The 23,823-nt window shown below is 41.0% G+C and overlaps 1 protein-coding gene across 1 annotated transcript in view; it reads left to right on the forward strand.

Annotated features, from left to right (window-relative positions):
* The first annotated feature begins 494 nt into the window (after positions 1 to 494).
* KLHL3 (kelch-like family member 3) overlaps positions 495 to 23,823 on the forward strand; it is a 113,321-nt gene continuing 89,992 nt past the window's right edge. Inside the window, exons 1-2 of the mRNA XM_008575433.1 lie at positions 495 to 691; positions 15,553 to 15,672. Coding sequence (XP_008573655.1) covers positions 636 to 691; positions 15,553 to 15,672 — 176 coding nt within the window. The 5' untranslated portion in view covers positions 495 to 635. The remainder of the gene's footprint in view (positions 692 to 15,552; positions 15,673 to 23,823) is intronic.

Below are 23,823 nucleotides of genomic sequence, written 5' to 3' on the forward strand. Positions count from 1 at the left end.
TTTCTGCCTAACTTCTTTCCATCTATCAGACTCTAAGAGCTACTATAGATTTTGGGAGGAGGCACTGGAATATGAGCCGAGACCAAGTGAATTTCCCCAGGTGGATGAACTCCACTGCAGGCCACAGAGGGGCCTCCTCATTCCAGCAATCTGGCCAGGCTGACAGATTCATAGCCTATGGGGGCAGGGAGGGGTGGGGGCTGGTATTTCTCAGGCTGGTGAGGAACTGCCAGATTCTATGCAGCCTAGGCCCCTGAGGCGGGCTAGTCTCCTGGGCTGGGGATGCTCCGGCAGATGCGGAGGCAGCTGGAAAGGTGGCACTGCACTTGGGTCGCTGGAGCTGCGGCTGTTCCTAGGAGACTGAGGAGCAGCAAGCCTGCGGGGGAGGGGGAGCAAGTGGGTTGCTGCTTTTAGCAGCTGAAAGGGCTGCAGGGAGCTCTGGGTAAGACATTTTCTGCTGCTGCTACTGCTGCTGCTGCTGCTGCTTCTGCGGCAGGAGCTGCCGCGAGTAAGTCAGAGGAAGGAGGATTGAGAGGGAGGAGGCTTCAACTGCAGCCATGCTGAATCACTGTTGCTGATCAAATCTCCTGCTGGTCTGCTGGGGAGAACCAAGAACAGAGCTAGGATCTGAGTGCATGCACAGTCCAGCAGCTACCACCCTGGCTGGGCCTCGCACAATGGAGGGTGAAAGGTATGTACATATAAGTGTGTGTCTGTATGTGTGTGTGTAACTGTACTTGTGGTGCTGCCACTAGCTTTTGTGTTTGCATTGACGAAGCAGGGTTGGAAGACCTGGACACCGAGGGATCCTAAAGGGCAGCAGAGTCAGAGCAGGGAAGCCCCTTTACAAACCCAACCCTCCCAGGGCTTGAATCTCCAGAGATCGGGCTTCCACAAAGGCAGATCTGGGTTTTCTAGGCAGCAGAGCACCCTGAAAGAAGGGACTTCCTCCTCGCTGGTGTTTGGGTATAGTTTCGGCACAGGCTGGATCAGGATCGCCTTTCTCAGGCTGTTTCAAGGAGGCGGTTCTCTTTCCTGGCTACTTTTCCGTGGTGGTTTTTCTTTGGTAGGGGGTTTTTGATGTCATAGCAGGGCTGGACTAGCATAGAGCTCTTGCATTTTCACACTGAAGTGCTCAAATCTTTAGCAAGCATGCCATGCTTATGGATTTCCTAAAAGTGTGTGTGTGCACGCACGCCTGTATACACACATGTTCAGGGATGAAGGAGAGAAACCCAGTCAGATGACACTTGCTCCGAACTGAGTTTCATTTGTATTGAAAAGTTTATGAGTGATGCAGGAAGGTCTGTGCTTTAGAGGATCCCTTCTCCTTCCATCAGGGATTTCTTATGAAATAGGGATCAAGAAAAGGGATTTTAAATACTTCTGTTGAACTGATCTAACTAGTGAGGGTTTATTTCCTGGCAGGCACATACATACACATTTTAAAATTATTATCTGAAGGTCTGATTCTTTCATTGTGAAGGTGCTCGGTGCAGTGCAGGGGTGGGTCATCCCTCTGTTTGTGGACTAAAACATCTCCTGAGTGCCAGCCTCTCCATTCTGTAGGTCTGTGGCTGGTAGAGACAAGGCTTACCGTTTTCCTTGAAAGAAGACTGCAGGGAGGGGCAGGCCATGGCAGCACACCACTGAGGGGAAGGCTGCTACTCTGGGTTTAATGTAGGCAGTAACCAGCTGGTTAAATAACAGGCTCAACTAAGTCAACACTGTTTGGAGTGTACCTTGATAAACACTTTCTTTTGCATGGGTTGTCCTGGTTCCTGCATCTCATGGAGGCAAAGTGATGTCATTAAATATCTCCAGATCCTATTGGAACTGGCATAGTCGTTGGGTGTCATCTCATCCTCCTGTCTGAAGAGGCCCCAGGAGTGTGTTTCTTGATGGAACTCCCACAGGAAGAATCTGGGACTTTTCAGACTGAGTGTGTTGCTGGTGCTGCCTCTTTCTGGGTATTCTTTGCAACAGGAGCTTACTGTTGAACTCCATGTGGCCTGCTGGGCAACACAACATCTGAAGGCCTGTTTCCTAGGATCAGGGCAGAGAGGTGGACAGTGTCCTCACTTTCTCCCATTGGTCTAGTAGCTAGCAGAGGGCAGGATTGATGGGATGGAGGTTTAGAGACTCTGGACCATCTCTTTTTGCATGACCTGTGGCACATTGGGACTGAGAGGTCGGTGTGAGACTACCAGCAACTGATCAAGCATTTTTGGGCACCAACTATGTTCCCAGTTCTGTGTTCAGAAATGTAATGAGTTCATGCCCCCAAGAAGCTCCATTGTTCTTCAAGACCCTAGTGCCTCCCAGCTGGGATGGCTGATGTGTATGGCTTTAGGACAACTGGTTGCATATGTTCTTTTACTTTTCTTCTATTGGAGGCAGAGAGTAGACAAGAAATCCCAACTGAGTAGCTTCCAACATTCACCAGGTCACCTATCCTACTACCTTTTGTTCCTACTTCATGTCCAGCTTACCATGGCAAGCATTCAAATCTTCTGAAATCTGGCTGCAGTCTCCATTCCCACGGCTCACTCATACGCCGACCGAGAGTTTATTGGTCTTTTTCATGATCACCCATCCTATACATTACTCCATCCAGCCTTAGATCCTTAGCTCCTAGAGTTCCTTTTGCTGGATGCCTTTTCCCCCCTCTTTTCCAGAAGGTATCTATCAAGGTTGTTTTAAAATTCCCTTTGTCTTGGAAGTGTTAGCTTTTCTAGTCCTGGCTGAAGTTCTTCTTAATTCTAATACATCTAGATGTGTCTCATAGTTGGTACTGAATAGTAGGCCCACCAGATATTTTTGTGCTTTTGTTTCAGGTATCTTTCAAGTCCCCAAACTTGGAGACAGGTTCTCAAGGACAAGGACAGTGCTTTGTACATCTGAATACTCCTCATTGACTACTATGTGGCTGCACAAATAGCAGGTGCTGGATAGTTATTTGCTGATTAACTGATAACTTTTGTGAGAAACTCTGATAACTAAAAAGAAAGTTGGTAAGAGAGGCGATTGAAACCTTTGGCCAATGGGTTCATCCTTGGATATCAGCCTTATTATCTCAGCATGGGTAATTGACCACATGGAATGCTTTGAGGTGGGGAGAAGAGGGTAAAGCAGCCTTGTTTTACATGTTACCTGGGAAACAAGGGCCAGAGAAGCTGAGTGACTGGCCTAGGATCACATGTCCAACCTTCAGAGACTGGAGGGATCCTGAATCTGGTGCTTGTTCCACACTTAACTTGCTGGAGCTTAATTGGGGCTATTTTTAAGCACTAAAAATTTTCAGCTGAGAGATTTTTAATGAATTTTTTTTCTTTCCCATACGAGTATGAAAATACCTTCTACCTCAAAAGACTATTAATTCAAAACATGGGCTTTGGAGTAACACAGACTTAGGAGTGAATTTGCTATACAAACTGTATGACCTTGACTGTATCACATTTTTTTCAGAACTAAATTTTCTCATCTTTGTAAAGGGAATAATAATAGTATCCATACTTCATAGAGTCGTTGGGAAGATTAAACAGGGCAATATGTGTAAAGCACCTAGTAACGTTTTTCTGGCTCAATAGATGGTGGTTGCTGTTATCACCGATGTCCATCTATTGCTGTGTTGTACCCTGTGACTTGCTGCTGGGATATTAACCAGGGCATATTTTAGGGTCTTCCTATATTTTTCATCCAAAGCAGATTATGTGGGACCATTCCCCTAAGAAAACTAGGAAGAGCTTATCAGGACATCATCTTGCTTCTTACCTAAACTATCTTCTTATAATAAGATACCTCACAGGGCTTGGCATTTCCTCTTTTAGGTTTCATCAAGATCTACCTTAATTTCCTTTTTATAGACACCCTGTGGCATCTATATGCCTTAGTGGTTTGGAAGCATGAGTAGGATGCACCTTTCTTCAGACCAAAATCTTAAGGAGAACCTATGAATTAGCCCTCAGTCTTGCAGTAGCCAACAATTTCTCTGGCTCTCTGCTGGAACTTCTGATGCTAAGTCTTCTCCCAGCTCCCTCCATGGGAGAATCACTGTGGCTTGTTCAGTCAGAGGAAGGTGACTTTGTCTTCTGTTTTGCAAAGGAAAAGGGTCTCTGGCTCTTAGCTATGACAGTGATAAATTGTGTCTCTGTGTGTGTGTGTGTGTGTGTTTAGAGCAGATAGACCTTGAAAATGGCAGTTGCCCTTGCTATTGGGATTTTATTTTAGTTCTGGAAATCAGCCCTGTGGATGGATTAAAATAAATTTCCAACTTACATGATTAGTCAAATCCATAGAGACAAAAAGTGAAATGCTTCCCAGGGGCTGGAGGGAGGGAGGAATAGGGAGTTAGTATTTAATGGGTACAGAATTTCAGTTTGGAAAGATGAAAAAGTTCTGCAGATGGATGGTGGTGACAGTTGTACAGCAGTGTGAATGTAGTTAATGCCACTGAACTGTACATTTAAAAATGGTTAAAGTGGTAAATTTTGTGTTGCATATGTTTTACTGCAATAAAATAAAAATCAGGCCTAGATTGTGGCAGATCTGCAAGAGTTGCAGAGAACCACAACTTGTAGAAGAAGCATCACAAAAAGGGGAAGTTTGTTGTCCATTTTTCTTAAAATTGTGATTAATTTCTTCATCAGGAGCACAGAGATGCCCCTGTTAGAGGCCCAGCACTATGCCGTGAATTTGTGTGTGATGTTTTCAGACAATGGTTCTTATTGGCTGGTTCTTGCGAAGGAGAGCCTGCTCCCAGACCTCAGGGAGCTTCTGAGCCGAAGCAACTAATCTATTTACCCTTGATCCAGAAACAGCAGATAGATAATATTTTCTGAGGAGACACGAGTTAGAAAGCCAATGCTCCCTAAGTGCTGAATTTTGCTATGCCAGGTAAAATGCTGGCAAGACCCAGAGAAGAGCAAGTGTTGAGGAACCTGGCCTTTTTTTCTATTCCCACTGGCAAGTCACTTAGTCCTCCCCCACCCCTAGAAGTCGTGGTTAGATACTTTTGTAGTTTTGGGGCATCACTGCTGCCTGAAGCACATGTGCATGCATTTCAACCATGATAATTGAAACCAAATTTTCCATTTTGGAAATACTTCTTTGGCGAAGTAAGGTTTTCAACTGCAAAAACAAAGTCATTGAAGGAAATCTCTTGATTTCCCCACACCCAGGTTTGGATTTTTAGGATTTTGCTTGCTAACTTGTTGACTAAGGAAGATCCAGGCAAGATAATTTTTGTGTAAGTTTTCTAAAGCAACCACTTTATTTAATGAAATTTGCCATCTTAGAACAGACCTAATTTTTTTTCCATTTCTGGATGAACACTAAAACTATATTAAACTGAATAGAGCATTAATAAACTATGTAAAAAATAGCTTGAACATGCTTTGCTTTTAGATTTTTTACCTGTTAAATAAGTTCAATGGCTCTTAGGTTAGAAATCTGTAACTTTTTATAATTTATGGAGATTTTCAGACTTTTATCACAACTTTCCTTTTTAACTTATGAAAGTATATTGTAGCCTCTATCAAAACCACACACATGGAAGAGCTCAACTCTCCTATTCAAACTAAATATAAGCTTGGCTTCCAAAATGCCACATGATGAGGGGTGTGTTTTCGTTTAGTCTTTCTTTTTGTCTAATTCTGTCTGAACTCAAGTATTTTTCTTATGGTTTACATTTTTACACAGCTCCTTTAAGAGTTTTTTCCCCTCAGTTTTGAAGAAAGCAGTCTGTGACTTAGGATTTTAGGAATGTGATTTGCAACATACCTGTTCTTGAGCTTGTTTATGAAGTAGCACATTTTTAAAATGGCTGCAGCTGCTGGTCACCTTTGATCAATCATGACAGGCTTGTGTGAAGGCCTGAGTACAATTAATAATATTAACTCCAGTACACACTGCAATTGCCCACAATCCGTAGTGAGAAGTTGTGCAATGTCACATGTTCTAGGTTTATTCTTTTTTCATTTGGTCTGGTTTAGCCACATAGGGAAGAACCTCAGAGAAGGGGATGTAAGGGGTGTCCTCCCTTGTACTGGTGGGTGTGGACATTCTCCTAAGTCAGTGGATATTGTCATGAAGAGCACAGGCTCTGGAGTCAGATAGACTTGGGTTCAAGTGCCAGTTCTCCTCATACTAGTTATGGGGGACTTTTGACAAATTTTATCTCAGTGCCTGAGGAGATAATAGTGCCTACCTCACAGAGTTGTTCTGAAGATAAGATGAAATAATGGAAACATATTGTTAACTTTCAGTAAATGTTACCTGTGATTAACTGTTACATGGAGCTGTAGCTTACTGATGCGTATCTTCTAGGTGTCCATGTGTGCTATTGCAGGGAATCAGCCTGATGCTATGGACTGAGGTGGCACTGCTGAAAGAGTAGGAAGTGTATGGGGCTCTACGGTAGTCTGTGTGTAAAGGGTGTTTCCTGGTGGCAGGACTGTGCCATCAAGTCCTGAATTCTGCTGGCTGGACATCTTCAAGTGCCAGGTCCTTCGTTAATCTAGAAATAGAAATCTAAATTTGGTCATTTTGGTCTTGAACTTTAGGATTGGGATACTTACTAGATCAGCAGTTTGTCCAGAGCACCATGGGTTTAGAAATTCTACCTTGTTTGTGTCCCATTGCTGCCCAGACTGGGAGAAGCAGAGTCATGTTGATGACCTCACGAGAACCTAAAGTAGGACAGTCAGCCTGTCAGTTTATTAATTTGTAAGTGGAAGCTATTACTGGCAAGACATTTCTGAGAGCTTGCTACCACTTTCTTTCTCTCTGAAGTAGAGCCATGGGGGAGGCCGAATGGGTCAAAAGCCTGCATAGTGAACTATGGACTGAGTTATGGCAGGTGAATATTTATAGGCTTCGAGTTCCACAACAGGGATCTGACCCGAGGCTGTACTAAATGATGCTATCTGATGATTAAATCACTTTCTTTCCTAGACGTTGTGGGATGGGCTGGACCAACAGCTTTCTTTGTGTGATTCTTAGTTATAGGTTATTCCTTTCTAAAGGACACTTTATTGAGGGATTTTAATGCATTCAGCATAGTCTTACAATGGTGCAGATTTGTTTGGCTTTCTCTGGGTGACTTTGCCTCTCTTTATTCTGTCTCAGCTCTAGCTTGAACATATGTGCTAGGGTCCTGTGTATGCGGCCCGGTATCAGCCCAGGGCTTCTGAACTTTATCTGCATCTCTTGAAGACTTTTAGATGGGAAACAGTTCGTAATCTTCAACACCATTTCCCAGACTCCTCTTTCCTCCCCTCCTCATTGTCTCACATCTTGGATGGTCTGGAGCTCCTCATTTGTTAGATCCCCGAAAAACTTCTGCACAATCAACGTGCACAGAGACTTTTCTGTCTCCTGACTTTCTGGCATGTTTTTTAGTGTCGTTTCCTTTCCACTCATTGCCTGAATTTTCCTCAGCAATGGAAAGAGCCTAAGCACTGGCACAGTAAGCAGCAACCTTTCTTCCTTTCCTGCCTCTTTTCTAGTTGATGCTGGCTTTCTCTCTTCCCTCACCTCCTGATTCTCTATCATCAATGCAGGGTACTGGACTGGCTAAGAAAATATCCCCCACATGGGATGTGGGGAGAAGGGAGGGAAGTTGAGGGGGGCAAAGCCATAATTATTTTAATGAAGGAAAGCGAGGAAAGATGCTTCAGTCAGTAGCTCATTTACTTATCCGTCCATTAATTTAACTCAATAATCATTTACTGAGCACCCATCATGTGCCAGAGGCTAAGAGTACAGAGGGAACTAAGACACCATTCTGATTCTCATGGAGCTCACAGTTTGGAGCAGGGACGAAGTGGTGTGCTGGAGCCAGCACCCATCCACTTGCAAAAGCCGCTTGTTTAATTTTCAGGAATTTTGTGAATCAGTTATCAAATACAGCCAATATTAAAAATTAAATTATGTAATTTATACATAAATTATTTTGAAAGCAGGTGTAATAAATACTCAAAACTCATCACTTCCTAATTGTGTTATTATTATCTAGGCCTTTGAGTTTATGTCCATTGTAGCTTATAGTGGAAATACTGTGCAGTGATAGAATGGTGTACTGCTGCATATTTCTTCCCAAATCCCATGTTCAGTGACATCGTGTTGGTAGCTTGAAATCTGCCATGGTGGGAGTATTTACACCATGGAAATTGGCAAATGTTACAAATCAGGGCTCCTTTCCACCCCAACCAACTGTTAACTGATAAACATTTACCAGTACACACTGTGTGGGGGAGACAGACAAGTAAGAGGTAATTACAATACAGTTCAGAGAGAAGCACAGAGTGCTGTGGGAACACGGGACAGGAGACACTAATCTGGTTTCCTACTAGATTCTAAGTAATCTAATGGGCAGTGGAGGATGATAGGGAATGGTTCCAGGAAGAGGCTTGAAGGGCTGATAGGAACTAGCTGGACACAGGGGAAAGTGAATGGCAATAGAAAGCATTTTCTAGGCAGACAAAACTTCACCAGGCAGAAGAGCCTTGTGTATTTAGGCAATTGCAAGGATTTTAGTACTATGGTAATGAGAAGTCTTCAGGGAAATGATGGAATTATGAAGGACCAGGCTAGATCTCTGAGATTTATCTCGAATGCAGTGAGGAATCAGTGAAAGACTTCACGCAGAACATGCCTTGATCACGTGGACATTCTGGACAGGTCATTCTGGCGTCCGGGAGGAGGTTATTGTAATGATCTGAGCAAGAGAACATGATGGCTCTTGGAATGAGGTTGTGGTAGTAGTGACAATAAGAGGGGAATGGGGTGTAGAGATATTAAAGGACATAGGTTTGATAGGCCTTGAGGGGTGTGAGAGAGCGAGAGGGAAGAAGGTATTAAGGATGACATCCTAGTTTCTGTCTTGGACAGGTGAGAGGGCGATTAGTTATGCCTGTGAGATAGAGAACACAGAAAGAAGGGTAGGATTGAGGGAGGGTGGGGAAAATCAATTTTTGATATGTATGAGTTACCTGTGTAAAATCTAGGTGGGGAAGTCAAGTAAGACATTGGATATGTGGATTTGCATTTTAGAGATTAGGGGAGGTCTGGAAAAAAAGCTTTGGGAGGTAGGGTGCCTAATATTTAAAGCTTACATATTTTTACATATAACTTTTATAATTAATATTTTGTGTATATTTATTTATAGTTTAACTCTGAAGGCCTACTGTGCTTTCAGGTCTTTTAAATGGTTGGGGTGGGGCAGTGGTTGGGTTAGACTATCACACTCTGCTCTACTGTCTAATACTTATAATAAGGACAAGTGAAAGGTTTTCAGGTCAGAGTTCAGTGATGACAAATATGTAATGAGGGCCTTCTAGGGGCATGGCTGGGCAACCTAAGCATACAAAAAGTCCTTGGACACATAGTCTTTGCCCTCCAGGTATGTGGAATCTTGTTTGAGGGGATAGGTGGTTAGATTTATACCATGAAAAAGTAATGAAACACAGTGCAGTGTTCTATGTGCCAATTGAGTTATAGGCTGGAAATACTATAGGAATTTAGGAAAGGAAGGGACTGCTTAGGACTGAAGTATTCAGAGGGCCTCATAGAAGAGTCAAAGCTTAACTTGTCCTTGAAGAACAGGCGTTTAGGTTATAATACAGGGAAAAAGAGGGGAAATCTGTAACCTGTCTGCAGTGGATTGTTCACTTACTTGGTACATATTAGTACTCAGTAGATATTTGAGTAAGTGAATGGTAAGTCTGGCATTTAGATTCAGTCCAGGTCAAGGAAGTCCTTGAATGCTAGGCAAGAATCATGACTTTATTCTATAGGCTGATGATTTTTCAGCTATTTAGCTATAGAGTCCTTTAAAAGGAAATCTTACTTGGTCACCCAATATATAAAATAACTGGAAGCAGAGAGCTCTGACTGAAACTCCAACCCATAACCCTCTAAGCCCCTGAGGAGACTCCTCGGCAGTGAGGATCTGAAAGACATTATCTGAGCGACCTTTTGGAAGGATCAGTTTGTCAATGGTATGCGGGAAGCATTTGGAGGAAGGGCATCTGGAATGGGGAGCAGCAGGTGGCAGCCACTGTAATAGTTTAAGCCAGTGGAAAAGAGAAGCAGAAAGCCCAGGAAGGAAGGGCCAGAGATGTCTGTCCTTCCTGTGGCTGTGAGTCTCGACTGTATGCCTTCTTGACAGGGTCAATGGGCATCTGTGAGAGTGTGAGGTTTGTCTGAGCCAACTTTCAATCCTGTCTGTCTGTGGGCTGTTGAAGGCGGTTGTTGGCCTTTTTACCTGCTGGGCTAGAGCAGTCATTCGCTGCAGTGGGTCCACTAAGGCACCAGTGGTGGTTTATATGAGTATGTTTACTAATAACAGGACAGTGTGTAAAATTAATTATTGAACCAGATATCTGGTGGTTTGGAAAAGTTGACTGGTTTGATGTGTTTTGATTCTGCTGTAGCTTATGTGGAAAATGGCTGAGATGATCATTTCTGTGTATTTCCATAGGAAAGAGCAGGGATTCTGCCTGGTCCATACTTTCTCACTACACCTGTGATTGGTGATCCATTTTGTATTAGTCAGTTTTCTGTTGATTATAACAGAATATCTGAAAGTGGATTGTTTATACAGAAATAAAATTTATTTCTAACAGTTTTGTAAGCTGGGATGTTCAAGGTCCAGGGGGTGCATCTGGTGAGGGCCTTTTTCCTGGTGAGGACTCCGTAGAGTCCTGAGGCAGCACTGACTATCACATGGTCAGGGCTGAGAAGAGCACATTTCCACATGCTTTCTTCCTCTCCTTATAAAGCCCCCAGTCTACTCCGATAACCCATTAACCCATTAATCCATTAATCTATGAATGGATTAATCCATTCATGAGGACAGAATCCTTACGATCCAACCATCTCCTAGAGGACCCACCTTTCAAATACCATATTGGGGATTAAGCTCCAACATGAGCTTGGGGAAACATCCAAACCACAGCACATTTGAATCTTAAACATGGCTTAACTTGAATGTTGCTGGAACTCTGAACATCAGGGTACAGTGAAGGCTCCTGGTCTCGCAGGAGGGACAAATATAAATTAACACTGACTACAGAGAGAATTTCGTAGGTTGCATACATCTTGCCAGATCATGAAACCTTGAAGACTGAATTACCTCATTTGGGCTAGGTGGAGGTTCTTGAAGCCTGGTGTGGTTTTAATAGGGGCTGGAACTGACTTTTGCTCTTGGAGAATTCAGCCACTTTGTGTTTAGAGAAAGGGCATTTACTGATAAATGCTTTTCAACAGAAAACATCTTGGGGCTGAGTCTGCTCAAAGAAGTGTGTGTGTGTGTGTGTGTGTGTGTGTGTGTGTGTGAGAGAGAGAGAGAGAGAGAGAGAGAGAGAGAGAGTTTTTGGCTGCGCCTAGGTTGGGTGAAAAGTATGATCTTGGGCCTTGGAGAGGACAGTGGAATATACATGAGTGTGGTCTGTATTTCAAAGTGGGCAGAGAGAATCCACCAGCCTTATCTGAGATCAAGAACTGAGAATGCCAGGGATTAGGCCTTGATAGGTGTGGGGATGGGGCAATCTGTTAGGGACTAAGTAGTCAAAATCTGGTAAGAATGGAGGAAGAAAGTTTTAGGGGAGGAAATGTTGGGATCTAGCAACTCTGTATCTGGGCATGGGATCTAGGCTGAGGCATATGTATGTGTGTATGCATTTATATTCATGTATGTACTATGTTGCTGGAGGGAGTAGGTGGTGGTGGAAATAGCTTGAACTTCTGGTCAATGACACCTGTAGCTCAGATCCCATCTTGGCTACTTATTATTTATGTGATCTTGTACAAGATTCTTAACATCTCTGAGTCCTCAGATGCTCTCTTTCCTTAACATTGTGCTATCTGGAAGGTTAATGAGTTGCCAAGAAGCTTGTACCTTCCAGAAACCAGGAACCCAGAATCCACTCCAGACGTCCTATGTCTTCAGGGAAGAGCAGAGTATGGGGAATAAAGGGACCTTGGGTTCTTTCTGATGTCAAACCTTACCTCTGCATCAAAGGTTGGACAGGACTATGGGTGGACTGGGGAAACCAATGTCCTCTTTCTAGCCAGCCCTATGGTAATCTGCAAGTCACTTGCTCTTTCAGGGAGGTTCTAGTGTGAATTACATTTTGTTGAACGTTAATCTTCTGATAACAGGCAATCTATGTTTGAGACATTTTGGTAAACATAACATTGTATTAACAGGGATACATCATTATTGGACTATTCTGGAAGACAGGAAAGTACAAAGAGCAATACAACAGGAAGAGTGAGCTTTCCTGTTCACTAGCCACACTAGAGATTATTGTCAGCACTTCCACATGGCTCTATTTGGTCTACACCTGTTCCATATCTGTGAAGTGAAGCTAATAATATCTGTCCACTATGCTTTTCTGAGCTCTAATCTTATTAGTTCCCTGTCAAAAACCTTCAGTGGTTCCCTGATCCATAGCAAATTATATTTTTTCATCCTGGTTTTTAAGTCTGTCCACAGTTTGAAGACAACATTTATAATGAAAATTTGTACAGTATTTTACAGTTCCTAGATTTATCTTAGGAATGTAAATATGATTTAGAATTAGAAAAATATGTGTCATTCATCACATTAAGAAATTAAAGGAAAAAACCCATATCATCATCTCATTAGATGCACAAAAACATTTAATAATTCAGTATAATTTTATGATTAAAAAAACCTTAATAAAAATAGAGGGGAATTTTCTTAACACAATAAAGAACAACTGTAAAAATCTTATAGCAAACATATACAATGGGGAAACGTTAGAAACATCTTTAAAATCAGGAATATGACAGACAAGGATATTCACTAGGACATTGTGTGGCCATCCTTGCCAGTGCAAATTTCTTTCAAAAGAAGAAATGGGAGGCCTGAGAATTAGAAAGGAGGGAAAAACTCTGGCATTATAGGCAGGTAATAAGATAGTCTGCATAGAACACCTAATTGAATCTATGGTCAAATAGTTAGAAATAACAGGAACATTTGGTAAGGTGGCTAGATATATGATCAATTTGCAAAATTGGTTACATTTTATAAACCATAATGATCAGATAATATTATTTTAAAAAGACCATTTCTAAAATAGCAACAAAAACTACAAAGTACTCGAGAACAAATCTAATCAAATATGTATAAGGTTTTCATACAGAGAAAAGTAAAAGTTTGAGTGACATTAAAAAGGACCTAACTAAATGGAGGGCTATCTCATGTTCATGGATAGGAAGGCAAACTATCAGATGTTGGTTCTATCCAAATCGATCTAAAAACTCAATGCAGTTTCTGTCAAAATCTCATCAACATTTTTGATGGAACTTGACAAGCTGATACTAAAATTTGTATGAAAGAGCGAAGAAACCCAAAGAATCAAGACACTTTTCAAGAATAGCGATAGGCTTGGGGAGTTGCCCTATCAGATATTAGTCCTTATTGTAAAGCTACAGAAATAAGGTGGTACTGGTACAAAGACAGACAAACTGACCAGTGGAACAGGTTAGAATCCAGAAATAGATCCCTGTATATTTGGAACATTAATATGTGACCTAAAGTGGCCTGACAAATTAGTAGGAAAAATAAGTATTCAGTAAGTTGAACTTATGGGAAAATATTAGATCACCATACCACGTCAAGACATAAAAATCAATATCAGATAAAATAAGAGCTTAAATATTAAAAAAAGTTAGACTTGTAGTAGAAAATAGAAATTAATATCTTTTTGGCCTTAGAGTAAGGAAGGAAACTAACTATAAGAAAAACTGTGCTTGGGGGATTTCTTACATGAAGTTTTTCATTTTTGCTGGGTGCTTCCTCTCCCTGATCACATTTTCTGGCTTGAGATTTTCTTTACCTGCTAAAACACACAAATCTAATCATCTTCCTTTGTGCATCTCTTGCTCCCAGAATCCAAACAGTCCCAAAGTTCAGATGTCCATGGCTTATATTTGCATGCTGAACTGAAGGTGGGGAAGGAAGCCAAAGGAGGAGTCTGTTATGGTCAGACAAGTTGTGGGTCTGGCATACTGGCTGTATTTGAATGTTCCGATAGTTATGAATCCCAGTGTGAGATCTATGGAGACTCTCGGGCCTCTGAAACATTCTTTTAACCAAAGCAGCCCCTTCCTCTAGTCAATTTGCAAGGCTAGGAGGTAGCATGGACAGAAACCCACCGGGAAATGTCAAAGGAGACTACCCTCAGTGTTCTAGAATTGGAGTGAACTGTGGGACCCCAAATCTACACAGTGGAGAAGGTCCCATTTTCCTACTAGTAAAGCAAAGATTAACCTCCTGAAAACAGAGGTAACTCCAAGGTCCCAGCCTTGACTTTGGAGCTGAATAGTTTCACTAGTTGGGGGAGAAAATCCTTTTTCTGTTGATTCTTTTCATTTCTGCTTCCTTCCACCATTAAGTTCAGACATGTTGTTCAGGAGTAGCTGGGCAGCTAGCTGGCATCCCATAGGGATTTGACTTCAGTACAGAGGGTGTTGAGATTATGGGTGACTCTTGCTAGTCACTACCTGCTCACTTAGTCCACCCAGACAGGCTTTCTTTCCATAACAATTACAATCCTTGTCTTTCTATGGGATTATGGTTTCCCAAAAGCTTTTACTCTTGTGCCACTGTTCTCTGTATCATAGCCAGTGTGATCTTTCTAAAGCACAACTATGTTCACCTGCTTCCTGTCCCACTTCTCTGTTTAAAACCCTTTGATGACTTCTCATTATTTTAGAAATTCGAAGTCCTTAGCTTTGCTTATATGACACTTTTATATAAGAGTGCTCAGTCTTCTAGTCTTTTCTCTTGATACTCACCTCTTGTGTTCTCTAGTTTTACTGAATTGCCAGTAATTTAAGCACACTTTGCTCTTTTTCTCCTCCAGGTCTTTGTGCATACTGTTTCCTCTGCCTATCTTTTCACCTGGCTAATTTCTGCACTTCCTTCAGGCCTCTGCTTCCAGGAGGTTTTCCCTAAACCAGCCATCACTGGAATAGTTGCCCATCCCCTGTGCTTCTGAAGCTCCTATAGTATAATAATACTTAAGATATGATGTTTAAATGTTTATTTGGTTTCCTCCTCCACTTAACTCTAAGCTTTGTGAGGGCAGGGACGGTGCCTTGTTTACTGTTGTGTCTCCCTTAAGTTTAAATACAGTGCCTGGCACATAGTAGCTTCCATTAAATGTTGGTTGGATGTACAGACATCCCTGTGAAGTGAGTGATGTAGTGCTTCATTCTTCTCCCTTTTAGGAATGGAGAGATGTGGAGGATAAGGACCTCCCACAAAGTCACACAGTATTTGGTGGAGGAAGCCAAGCTAGTACTGGGCTTCCTCCAGGGGAATGCACTTTGCTTTGGGAGATTCTGCGGAAAGGCCTGACCCAGTGGGTTTCCTTCCCTGCTGGGTCTGTGGTGAGGAGAACAGGCAGACAGAGATGCCCCTGGCGGGTTGGTAAATGCATGGACTTGTTGCTGTTGGATGAATGGGTTTACCAACATGTGATCCTCTCTTGCCCTCCCACTTCCCTCCCACAGCATCAAGCCGAGTTCCCGGCCCCCGATACAGGCTGGGGATGAGGAGAAGAACCAGAGGACAATCACCGTCAACCCTGCCCACATGGGGAAGGCTTTCAAGGTTATGAATGAACTGCGGAGGTACTTTTCCTGTCTTACCTGTGCCCTTTCAGAAGGAACTTGCAGGGTGAGCTCCATCAAGGACTGAGAACAGAAGTCAAAACACTACCAACCTAGCAAATTCTGACTCTTCCCCACCCACTCCAGTCACTTGGCTTCCCCTTTCACACTCTGATTGAGACAGGATGGCTTTCCCAGAAATTACTCTCTTTCCTTTGTATTTATTTAACACCTATCATTTTAGTGATTGATCACAGAGGAAAAACTCCTTTATGGTTTACAGCAGGCCTGTTCATAAACTTGATTTCCAACCGAACCAGCTGCTTGAGAACCAAGAGTAAAATGATTGCAACACCTACACAAATTGCAGATTAAAGACTGTGGATGTCATGTATTTTCTTTTGGCCTCACTCTCTCATTCCTTGGTCTGAACTTAGCTTGGCAAGACAGACACATGAATGGAAGAATTCTTAGCTCCTTAAATGCAATTTAACTTTGTAAGGAAAGAAATGAAATGCAAATAAACTCACCCTTTCTGAGCTAAATGGTGAGGGGTATGCAGGCTGTTTGTAAGACCAGTTTGCATGTTTGACAAGCTTGTTGCAAGACAGGTTGAGGGCACTGAAAACATGTTTTCCTGTACAAAGCCTGTGCATACAATCTCTTCCTTACCAGAGAGCTCAGAAGCTTCTTTTGCCCATGCCATTATTTACTGCATAGTTCATCCTGTTATCAGTTGTAATTGTTTGTCTCTCCTTTCCTCTATAATTCATGAGAAGCTCCCTGAAGACAGGTATAATGTCTGAGTAATTTTGATCCCATAGATGCTTCAATTCATTCACCAATGATGTGCAGAGGCACTGGCTAAGCCTTGAGATCAGTGGGTGGGGTACAAAGTCAAAAATGTAAATAGGTCAATGAAAATAATTTTTCTACAGTGCAAATAGGTGTTATAAAGGAGGAATGCATTAGGTGCCTAACAGGTGGTAGGTATGCAGTAATTATTTGCTTCTTAAAGCGTGCTGCGGAAGCATGTATTTCAGACTGGTGCTTTGAAGAATACTCACTAAAGGGAGGTGATGCTTGAGCTGAATTTTGAAGGATGAGTAAGAGTTAAAGAAATGAAGGATAGTGGGGGTAGGGAAGCCTTGCAGGCAGAGAAGGTGGCATATAGCCAAAGAAGTGTTTGTTCAGTGGGGAACTGAACTACTTTTAAACAATAGTTCTTATTCTTTTTGTTTCCTCATTTCTCCTTTCTGCGGGACCCAGTCTTTGGCACTAAAAACCAAGTTAAATTAAATTTGTCTTATGCTCTACTGCTCAATTTTTATTAAGCTTCTTGCCAGATTTCCTGGAAGCTCTGCCCACAGCTGTCTCAGGCGTTGAGCAGTGCTGATATTCATGCCTATGGGATGGTTCTCTGGTCACTAAAGAATTTGTGTTGTGTTCCCTAAACACTATTAAAGTTCCTTGTTTAGTTCCTTTGGGTATGTCTTGTGTCCTTTGGCTGATTTAAGAGTGTGCATCTCTCACCAGGCCTTATTTTGCCTGATGTAGCCAACTCCAGTGACTGCGGAAAGGGAGAGCTTGGGAAATAGATAAGCACACAGAATTCTCCCCACCCCTACTTTCTATTACTGCCATCTTTTCTTTTTCTTAAATAACTTTTTAAAAAGCCATCCTAATAAAGGGGCATGAAAATCAAGTACAATGTATTTTGAGAAGTAAAATAAAATAAAATAAAAAAGTCAATGTATTTATAAAAAAAAGTCATCCTAATATTCTCTGTACTCAACTGAGTTTGAAAAAATGCTATATACTGTAACCTCCTCTGAAATTCATAACGCATATAAGCATATTAAATGCTCCAAGAAGTCCTGCAATAAACTTGTCTGACTGAGGGTTTCCCACATGTATTTGACTCTAGAATCCTCTTTGTTTTTGTTACGTATAGACTGAGTGTCTTATAAAACTTGTTTTGGAAAACACTGGTCTAAATACCAGACACAGTCCTTTGCTGAAATATAAGTGAATAATCTTGTTTTTCATTTTTGTTTTTATCAAATGGACCACAATCTGTACATATTTGGCTGAGAAAAATTTAGGTCAGGTTTAGGCATGGATTTCCCTTTTATTTTTCTTTTAAATTTTTTTTGTAGAAGGAATATATTTATTGTAGAACATTTAGAAAATACAGATAAGCAAAAAGTCATCTGTAATTTTAATACATGATGGTAACCATTGTCAACATTTTGGAGAATACTATATGTCTTAACCTGATTTTTTTCTCTTAACACTATATTGAACAAATTTTGCTATGTCACTAACTATTCTACAGCATTAAATGGATAAATGATATTCTATTTTTTTTTTAAAGTTCCCTGTTGTTGGATGTCTGGGTTTTTCCAGTTTCCCATATAAATAACAACTGCAGCGGTTATCTTCATAGCTGTGTAACGTAGAGGTTGCAAGCTTAGACTCTGGTTTCAAATCTTAGCTCTAATACCTATTAACTGTGTGACCCTGGGTAAGTTAATTAATCTCCCTGACCTCACTTTTATCAGCCTTAAAATGAAGCTAATAATAGCACCCGTCTTGCTGTGTTGTTAAGAGGATTAATGAACAAAGTACATAGAACAGTGATAGCATATATATTAGTCATTAAATACTTGTGCACATTCATGAGTATTTCTATAGAATTAATTCCTAAAAATAGAATTACTGATTTTAACAGCCTGTAGCATAATAATAATTATTATTCCTTAGATATAGCTGTGAGGCCCCGGTGCATGGTGACTATTCTGTAAGTTGTGTAGCTATGATGATGAGGGTGTGCTAAGGTTACAAGAACTCTGCACTAGGTTGCAAAAACATGACCATAGATAAGAGAATCAAAGACTTGCTCTCAGTGAAGCTTGTTCAAAGGCTATACCAAATTCCAAGGTATTTAAATGGCTAACTTCTAAAAACTAGAGTAGAATAGGTGAGTCGGGGGAAAGGGGGCCTGAATTGACACTTTATTGATCTGTATGAGTTTAATGGGCACAGGAGAGAGGCTATGCATACTTTGTTCTGATGAAGGCCTGGGCTAAAGCATTTTGCCATCCAGGGATTCAGCTCATGAAATGTTACGTGATATTCCAGGGATCTGGGGTTATTACTTGTATTGTTCTCACATTCCCCTCCCTCAATTTTAAGCTATTTTAGTTCAGCACATATTCTTTGCAATTTATGAATCACACAATTCACGAGTTTCCTTTTCTTCTTATTTCCACGGTAGAGAATGGGCTGTTGGCATGGTAACCACCCAGGCTTCTCCTCATTTTGCACTTCATTGCTCTGCTCTGGCCAGACCACGGCTGCTTCTGGGCAGCAAAGCCCTAATGACTCTGGCTCCTGACTGACCATCCAGAGGGCAAGACCATCTTGCTCAGACTAGAACACCCTGACCAGGCCTGAAAAGAAAGGGGCAGTGAAGATGGAGCAACCAATGAGTATCTAGAATCCACAGACAGTCTTTCCTGTCTTATTTTGACAGTTTTAACCTCCCTTTTTACCATTGTAAACAGTCCATTGCCCTCATCTTTGGTTTTGGATGGTCTGCCACTATGTCTTTATTACTGGTAAAGAACCATCTTAGCACATTGCTTCCTGTTTTTCTTTTGGTAACAGCTTTATTAAGATATAATTCATATGCCATACAATTCATCTATTTAAAGCATATAATTTAATGGCTTTTAGTATATTTACGGAGTTGTGCAAACATAATCAACTTTAGAATATTTTCATTATCCCCCCTCAAAAAAAATCCTGTTATAATTTAGCAGTCACCTTCCCAACCCCTTCCACTCCAGCCCTTGGCAATCACTTGTTTACTTTCTGTCTATAGATTTGCCTACTTTAGAATCAAACAATATGCAGTCTTTTGTGTCTGGCTTATTTCACTTAATGTTTTTAAGTTTTATTCATGTTGTAGCATGTCTTAGTACTTCATTCCTTTTTAGTGCTGAGTAATATTTCTTTGTATAGATAGGTTACATTTGGCTTTTGGCTATTATAAATAATGCTGTTATGAACATTCATGCACAAATTTTTGTATGGATGTATGTTTCCATTTCTATTGTGTGTATATCTAGGAGTGGGATTTCTGGGTCATATGGAAACTCTATGTTTAACCTGTGGAGGAAGTGCCAGACTGTTTTCCAAAGCAGCATCAGCAATGTATGAAGATTTCAATTTCTCCACTTCCTCTCTAACTCTTGTTTTTGATCATAGCCATTGTAGTGGGTGTGAGGTAGTACCTTATTGTGGTTTTAATTTGCATTTTTCTGATGACTAAAGATGTTGAGCATCTATTCATGTAATTATTGGTCATTTCTTTTTTTTTTTTTTTTCCTTTTTGTCTTTTTTCATGTCCGGCAATGGATCGCAACCCTCAGTGTTGCCCCCGTACCGGACTGGGACCGGCAACGGGATCGCAACCCTCAGTGTTGCACCCGCACCTCGCTCAGCCAGTGAGCGCAAACCGGTCTGTATGTGGGATCTGAACCCTCGGCGGGAGCGCCACCACACTCCCAAGCGGCACACTGTAGCAGTGCGCCACCGGGCCGGCCCCTTATTGGTCATTTCTATATCTTATTTGGAGAAATGCATATTCATATCCCTTGCCCATTTTTAAAATTATGTTATTTTTCTGTTTATTAATGAGTTTTTAGGGTTCAAGTTCTTCATATATTCTAGATACAAGCCCATTATCAGAAAGATGATTTGCAAAAATTTTCTCTCATTCTATGGATTGTCTTTTTACTGTTCTGATGATTTCCTTTGAAGCACAAATATTTTAAATTTTGATGTCTAATTTATCATTTTTTTCTTTTGTTCTTTGAGCTTCTGGTATCATCTGTGAGAAATTATAGCCTTACCTGAGGTCATGAAGAGTTACCCGTATATTTTCTTCTAAAAATGTTATATTTTTAGCTTTCACATTTAGGTCTTTGATCCATTTTGAGTTAATCTTTGTATATGGTGGGAGGTAGGGGTCAAACTTCATTTTTTTGGTTATCTCTTTGTATGTGAATTTCCAGTAGTCTTAGAACCATTTGTTGAAAAGACAATTCCTTAGCCAAAGTGAACCTGAGCAAAAAAAAAAATAAAGCTGGAGACATTACACTACCTGACTTCAAATTATACTACAAAACTATAGTAACCAAAACAGCATGGTACTAGCATTAAAATAGCCACTGGACCAATGGAACAGAATAGAGAACCCAGAAATCAACTCACATACTTACAGCCACCTGATCTTTGACAAAAGCAATAAGAATATACATTGGGGAAAAGACTGCCTCTTCAATTAATGGTGCTGGGAAAATTGGACATCCATATGGAGAAGAATGAAACTAGACCTGGACCTCTCACCATATACCAAAATTGACTCAAAATGGATTAAACACTTAAATATAAGAACCGAAACTATAAATCTCTGAAAAGAAAACATAGGGGAAATGTTTCAGGAAGTAGGACTGGGCAAAGACTTGGTGAATAAGACCCAAACCACAGGCAATAAATGAAAAATATAAACAAATGTGATTTTATCAAACTAAAAATCTTCTACTTAGCAAAAAAAACAATCAACAGAGCAAAAAGATAACCTACAGGGTGAGAGAAAATATCTGCAAACTATGCATCTGACAGGAGATTAATACCTAGAATATACAAGGAACTCAAACAACTCAGTAAAAAAAAAAAAATAAAATAAAATAACCCAATTAAAAAATGGGCAAAGGAGCTGAATAGGCATTTCTCAAAGGAAGATATACAAATGGCCAACAGACACATGAAAAAAATGCTCAACCTCACCAAGCATCAGGGAAATGCCAATCAAAATTACACTGAGAAATCATCTCATGCCAGTTAGACTGGCCATTATCAAAAAGACAGAGAATGGGCCGGCCCAGTGGAGCACTGCTACAGTGCGCCGCTTGGGATTGCGGCGGCGCTCCTGCCGAGGGTTCGGATCCCACATACAGACCGGCCGCTCACTGGCTGAGTGAGGTGCGGGCGCAACACAGAGGGTTGCGATCCCGTTGCCGGTCCCGGACTGGTAAGGGCGCGACACTGAGGGTTGCGATCCGTTGCCGGTCACGAAAAAAGACAAAAAGGAAAAAAAAAAAAAAAAAAAAAGAGAATAACAAATGCTGGTGAAGATGCAGAGAAAGAGGAACCCTCCTATGCTGTTGGTGGGACTATAAATTAGTACAGCTGTTATGGAAAACAGTATGGAGGTTCCTCAAACAACTACAGATAGAACTGCCATACAATCCAGCAATCCCACTTCTGGGTTTATACCCAAAGGAATGTAAATCACCATGTCAAAGGGATACCTGCACTCCCATGTTTATCACAGCTCTATTTACAATAGCCAAGAGTTGGAAACAAACTAAATGTCCATCAAAGGACAACTGGATAAGGAAAATGTGGTATATACAGAAAATGGAATACTACTTTGCCATAAAAAAGAATGAAATTCTGCCATTTGCAGCAACATGGATTAACTTAGAGACTATCATGTTAAGTGAAATAAGCCAGGCATGGAGAGAGAAATACCTCATGTTCTCACTCATAAGTGGAAGCTTAAAAAATAAACAAAGAAAGAAAAAAGAAAGAAAGATACAACAATCACAATAATTCGCTGAACTTTCAAATGGAGAGAACAGAACTGAGGCTACAAGAAGTGGGAAATGGGGAGGGGGAAGGGGGTTATTGAGAAATTGGTAAAGGGCCACAAAGAATGATTACATTGTGTAATGTTGAATATACTAATTATCCTGATATAAGCATCACATATTGCACACAGGTGTTGATATTCAATGCTGTACCCCACAGATATGTACAATGGCAGATGTACGGTACAGCAGAAACTTCATTTTTTTGGTTATCTCTTTGTATGTGAATTTCCAGTAGTCTTAGAACCATTTGTTGAAAAGACAATTCCTTAGCCAAAGTGAACCTGAGCAAAAAAAAAAAAAAGCTGGAGACATTACACTACCTGACTTCAAATTATACTACAAAACTATAGTAACCAAAACAGCATGGTACTAGCATTAAAATAGCCACTGGACCAATGGAACAGAATAGAGAACCCAGAAATCAACTCACATACTTACAGCCACCTGATCTTTGACAAAAGCAATAAGAATATACATTGGGGAAAAGACTGCCTCTTCAATTAATGGTGCTGGGAAAATTGGACATCCATATGGAGAAGAATGAAACTAGACCTGGACCTCTCACCATATACCAAAATTGACTCAAAATGGATTAAACACTTAAATATAAGAACCGAAACTATAAATCTCTGAAAAGAAAACATAGGGGAAATGTTTCAGGAAGTAGGACTGGGCAAAGACTTGGTGAATAAGACCCAAACCACAGGCAATAAATGAAAAATATAAACAAATGTGATTTTATCAAACTAAAAATCTTCTACTTAGCAAAAAAAACAATCAACAGAGCAAAAAGATAACCTACAGGGTGAGAGAAAATATCTGCAAACTATGCATCTGACAGGAGATTAATACCTAGAATATACAAGGAACTCAAACAACTCAGTAAAAAAAAAAAAATAAAATAAAATAACCCAATTAAAAAATGGGCAAAGGAGCTGAATAGGCATTTCTCAAAGGAAGATATACAAATGGCCAACAGACACATGAAAAAAATGCTCAACCTCACCAAGCATCAGGGAAATGCCAATCAAAATTACACTGAGAAATCATCTCATGCCAGTTAGACTGGCCATTATCAAAAAGACAGAGAATGGGCCGGCTCCTTAATAGAAGTGAAAATGTTCATGATGAATCTATTCATATTGGTAATACATTTTTAAAATAACTTTCATTTTTTTTTTTTTTTTTTAAAAAAAAAGATGACCGGTAAGGGGATCTTAACCCTTGACTTGGTGTTGTCAGCACCACGCTCTCCCAGTGAGCAACCAGCCATACCTATATGGGATCCGAACCCGTGGCCTTGGCGTTGTCAGCACCGCACTCCCCTGAGTGAGCCATGGGCCAGTCTTAAAATAACTTTCGACCAGGGCCGGCCCGGTGGTGCACTGGATAGTGCGCCGCTTGGGAAGCATGGCGGCGGTGCCGCCCGGGGGGTCGGGAGCCC

This window comes from Galeopterus variegatus, unplaced genomic scaffold (assembly GCF_000696425.1).
Source record: "Galeopterus variegatus unplaced genomic scaffold, G_variegatus-3.0.2 Scaffold1185, whole genome shotgun sequence".
NCBI lineage: Eukaryota > Metazoa > Chordata > Mammalia > Dermoptera > Cynocephalidae > Galeopterus > Galeopterus variegatus.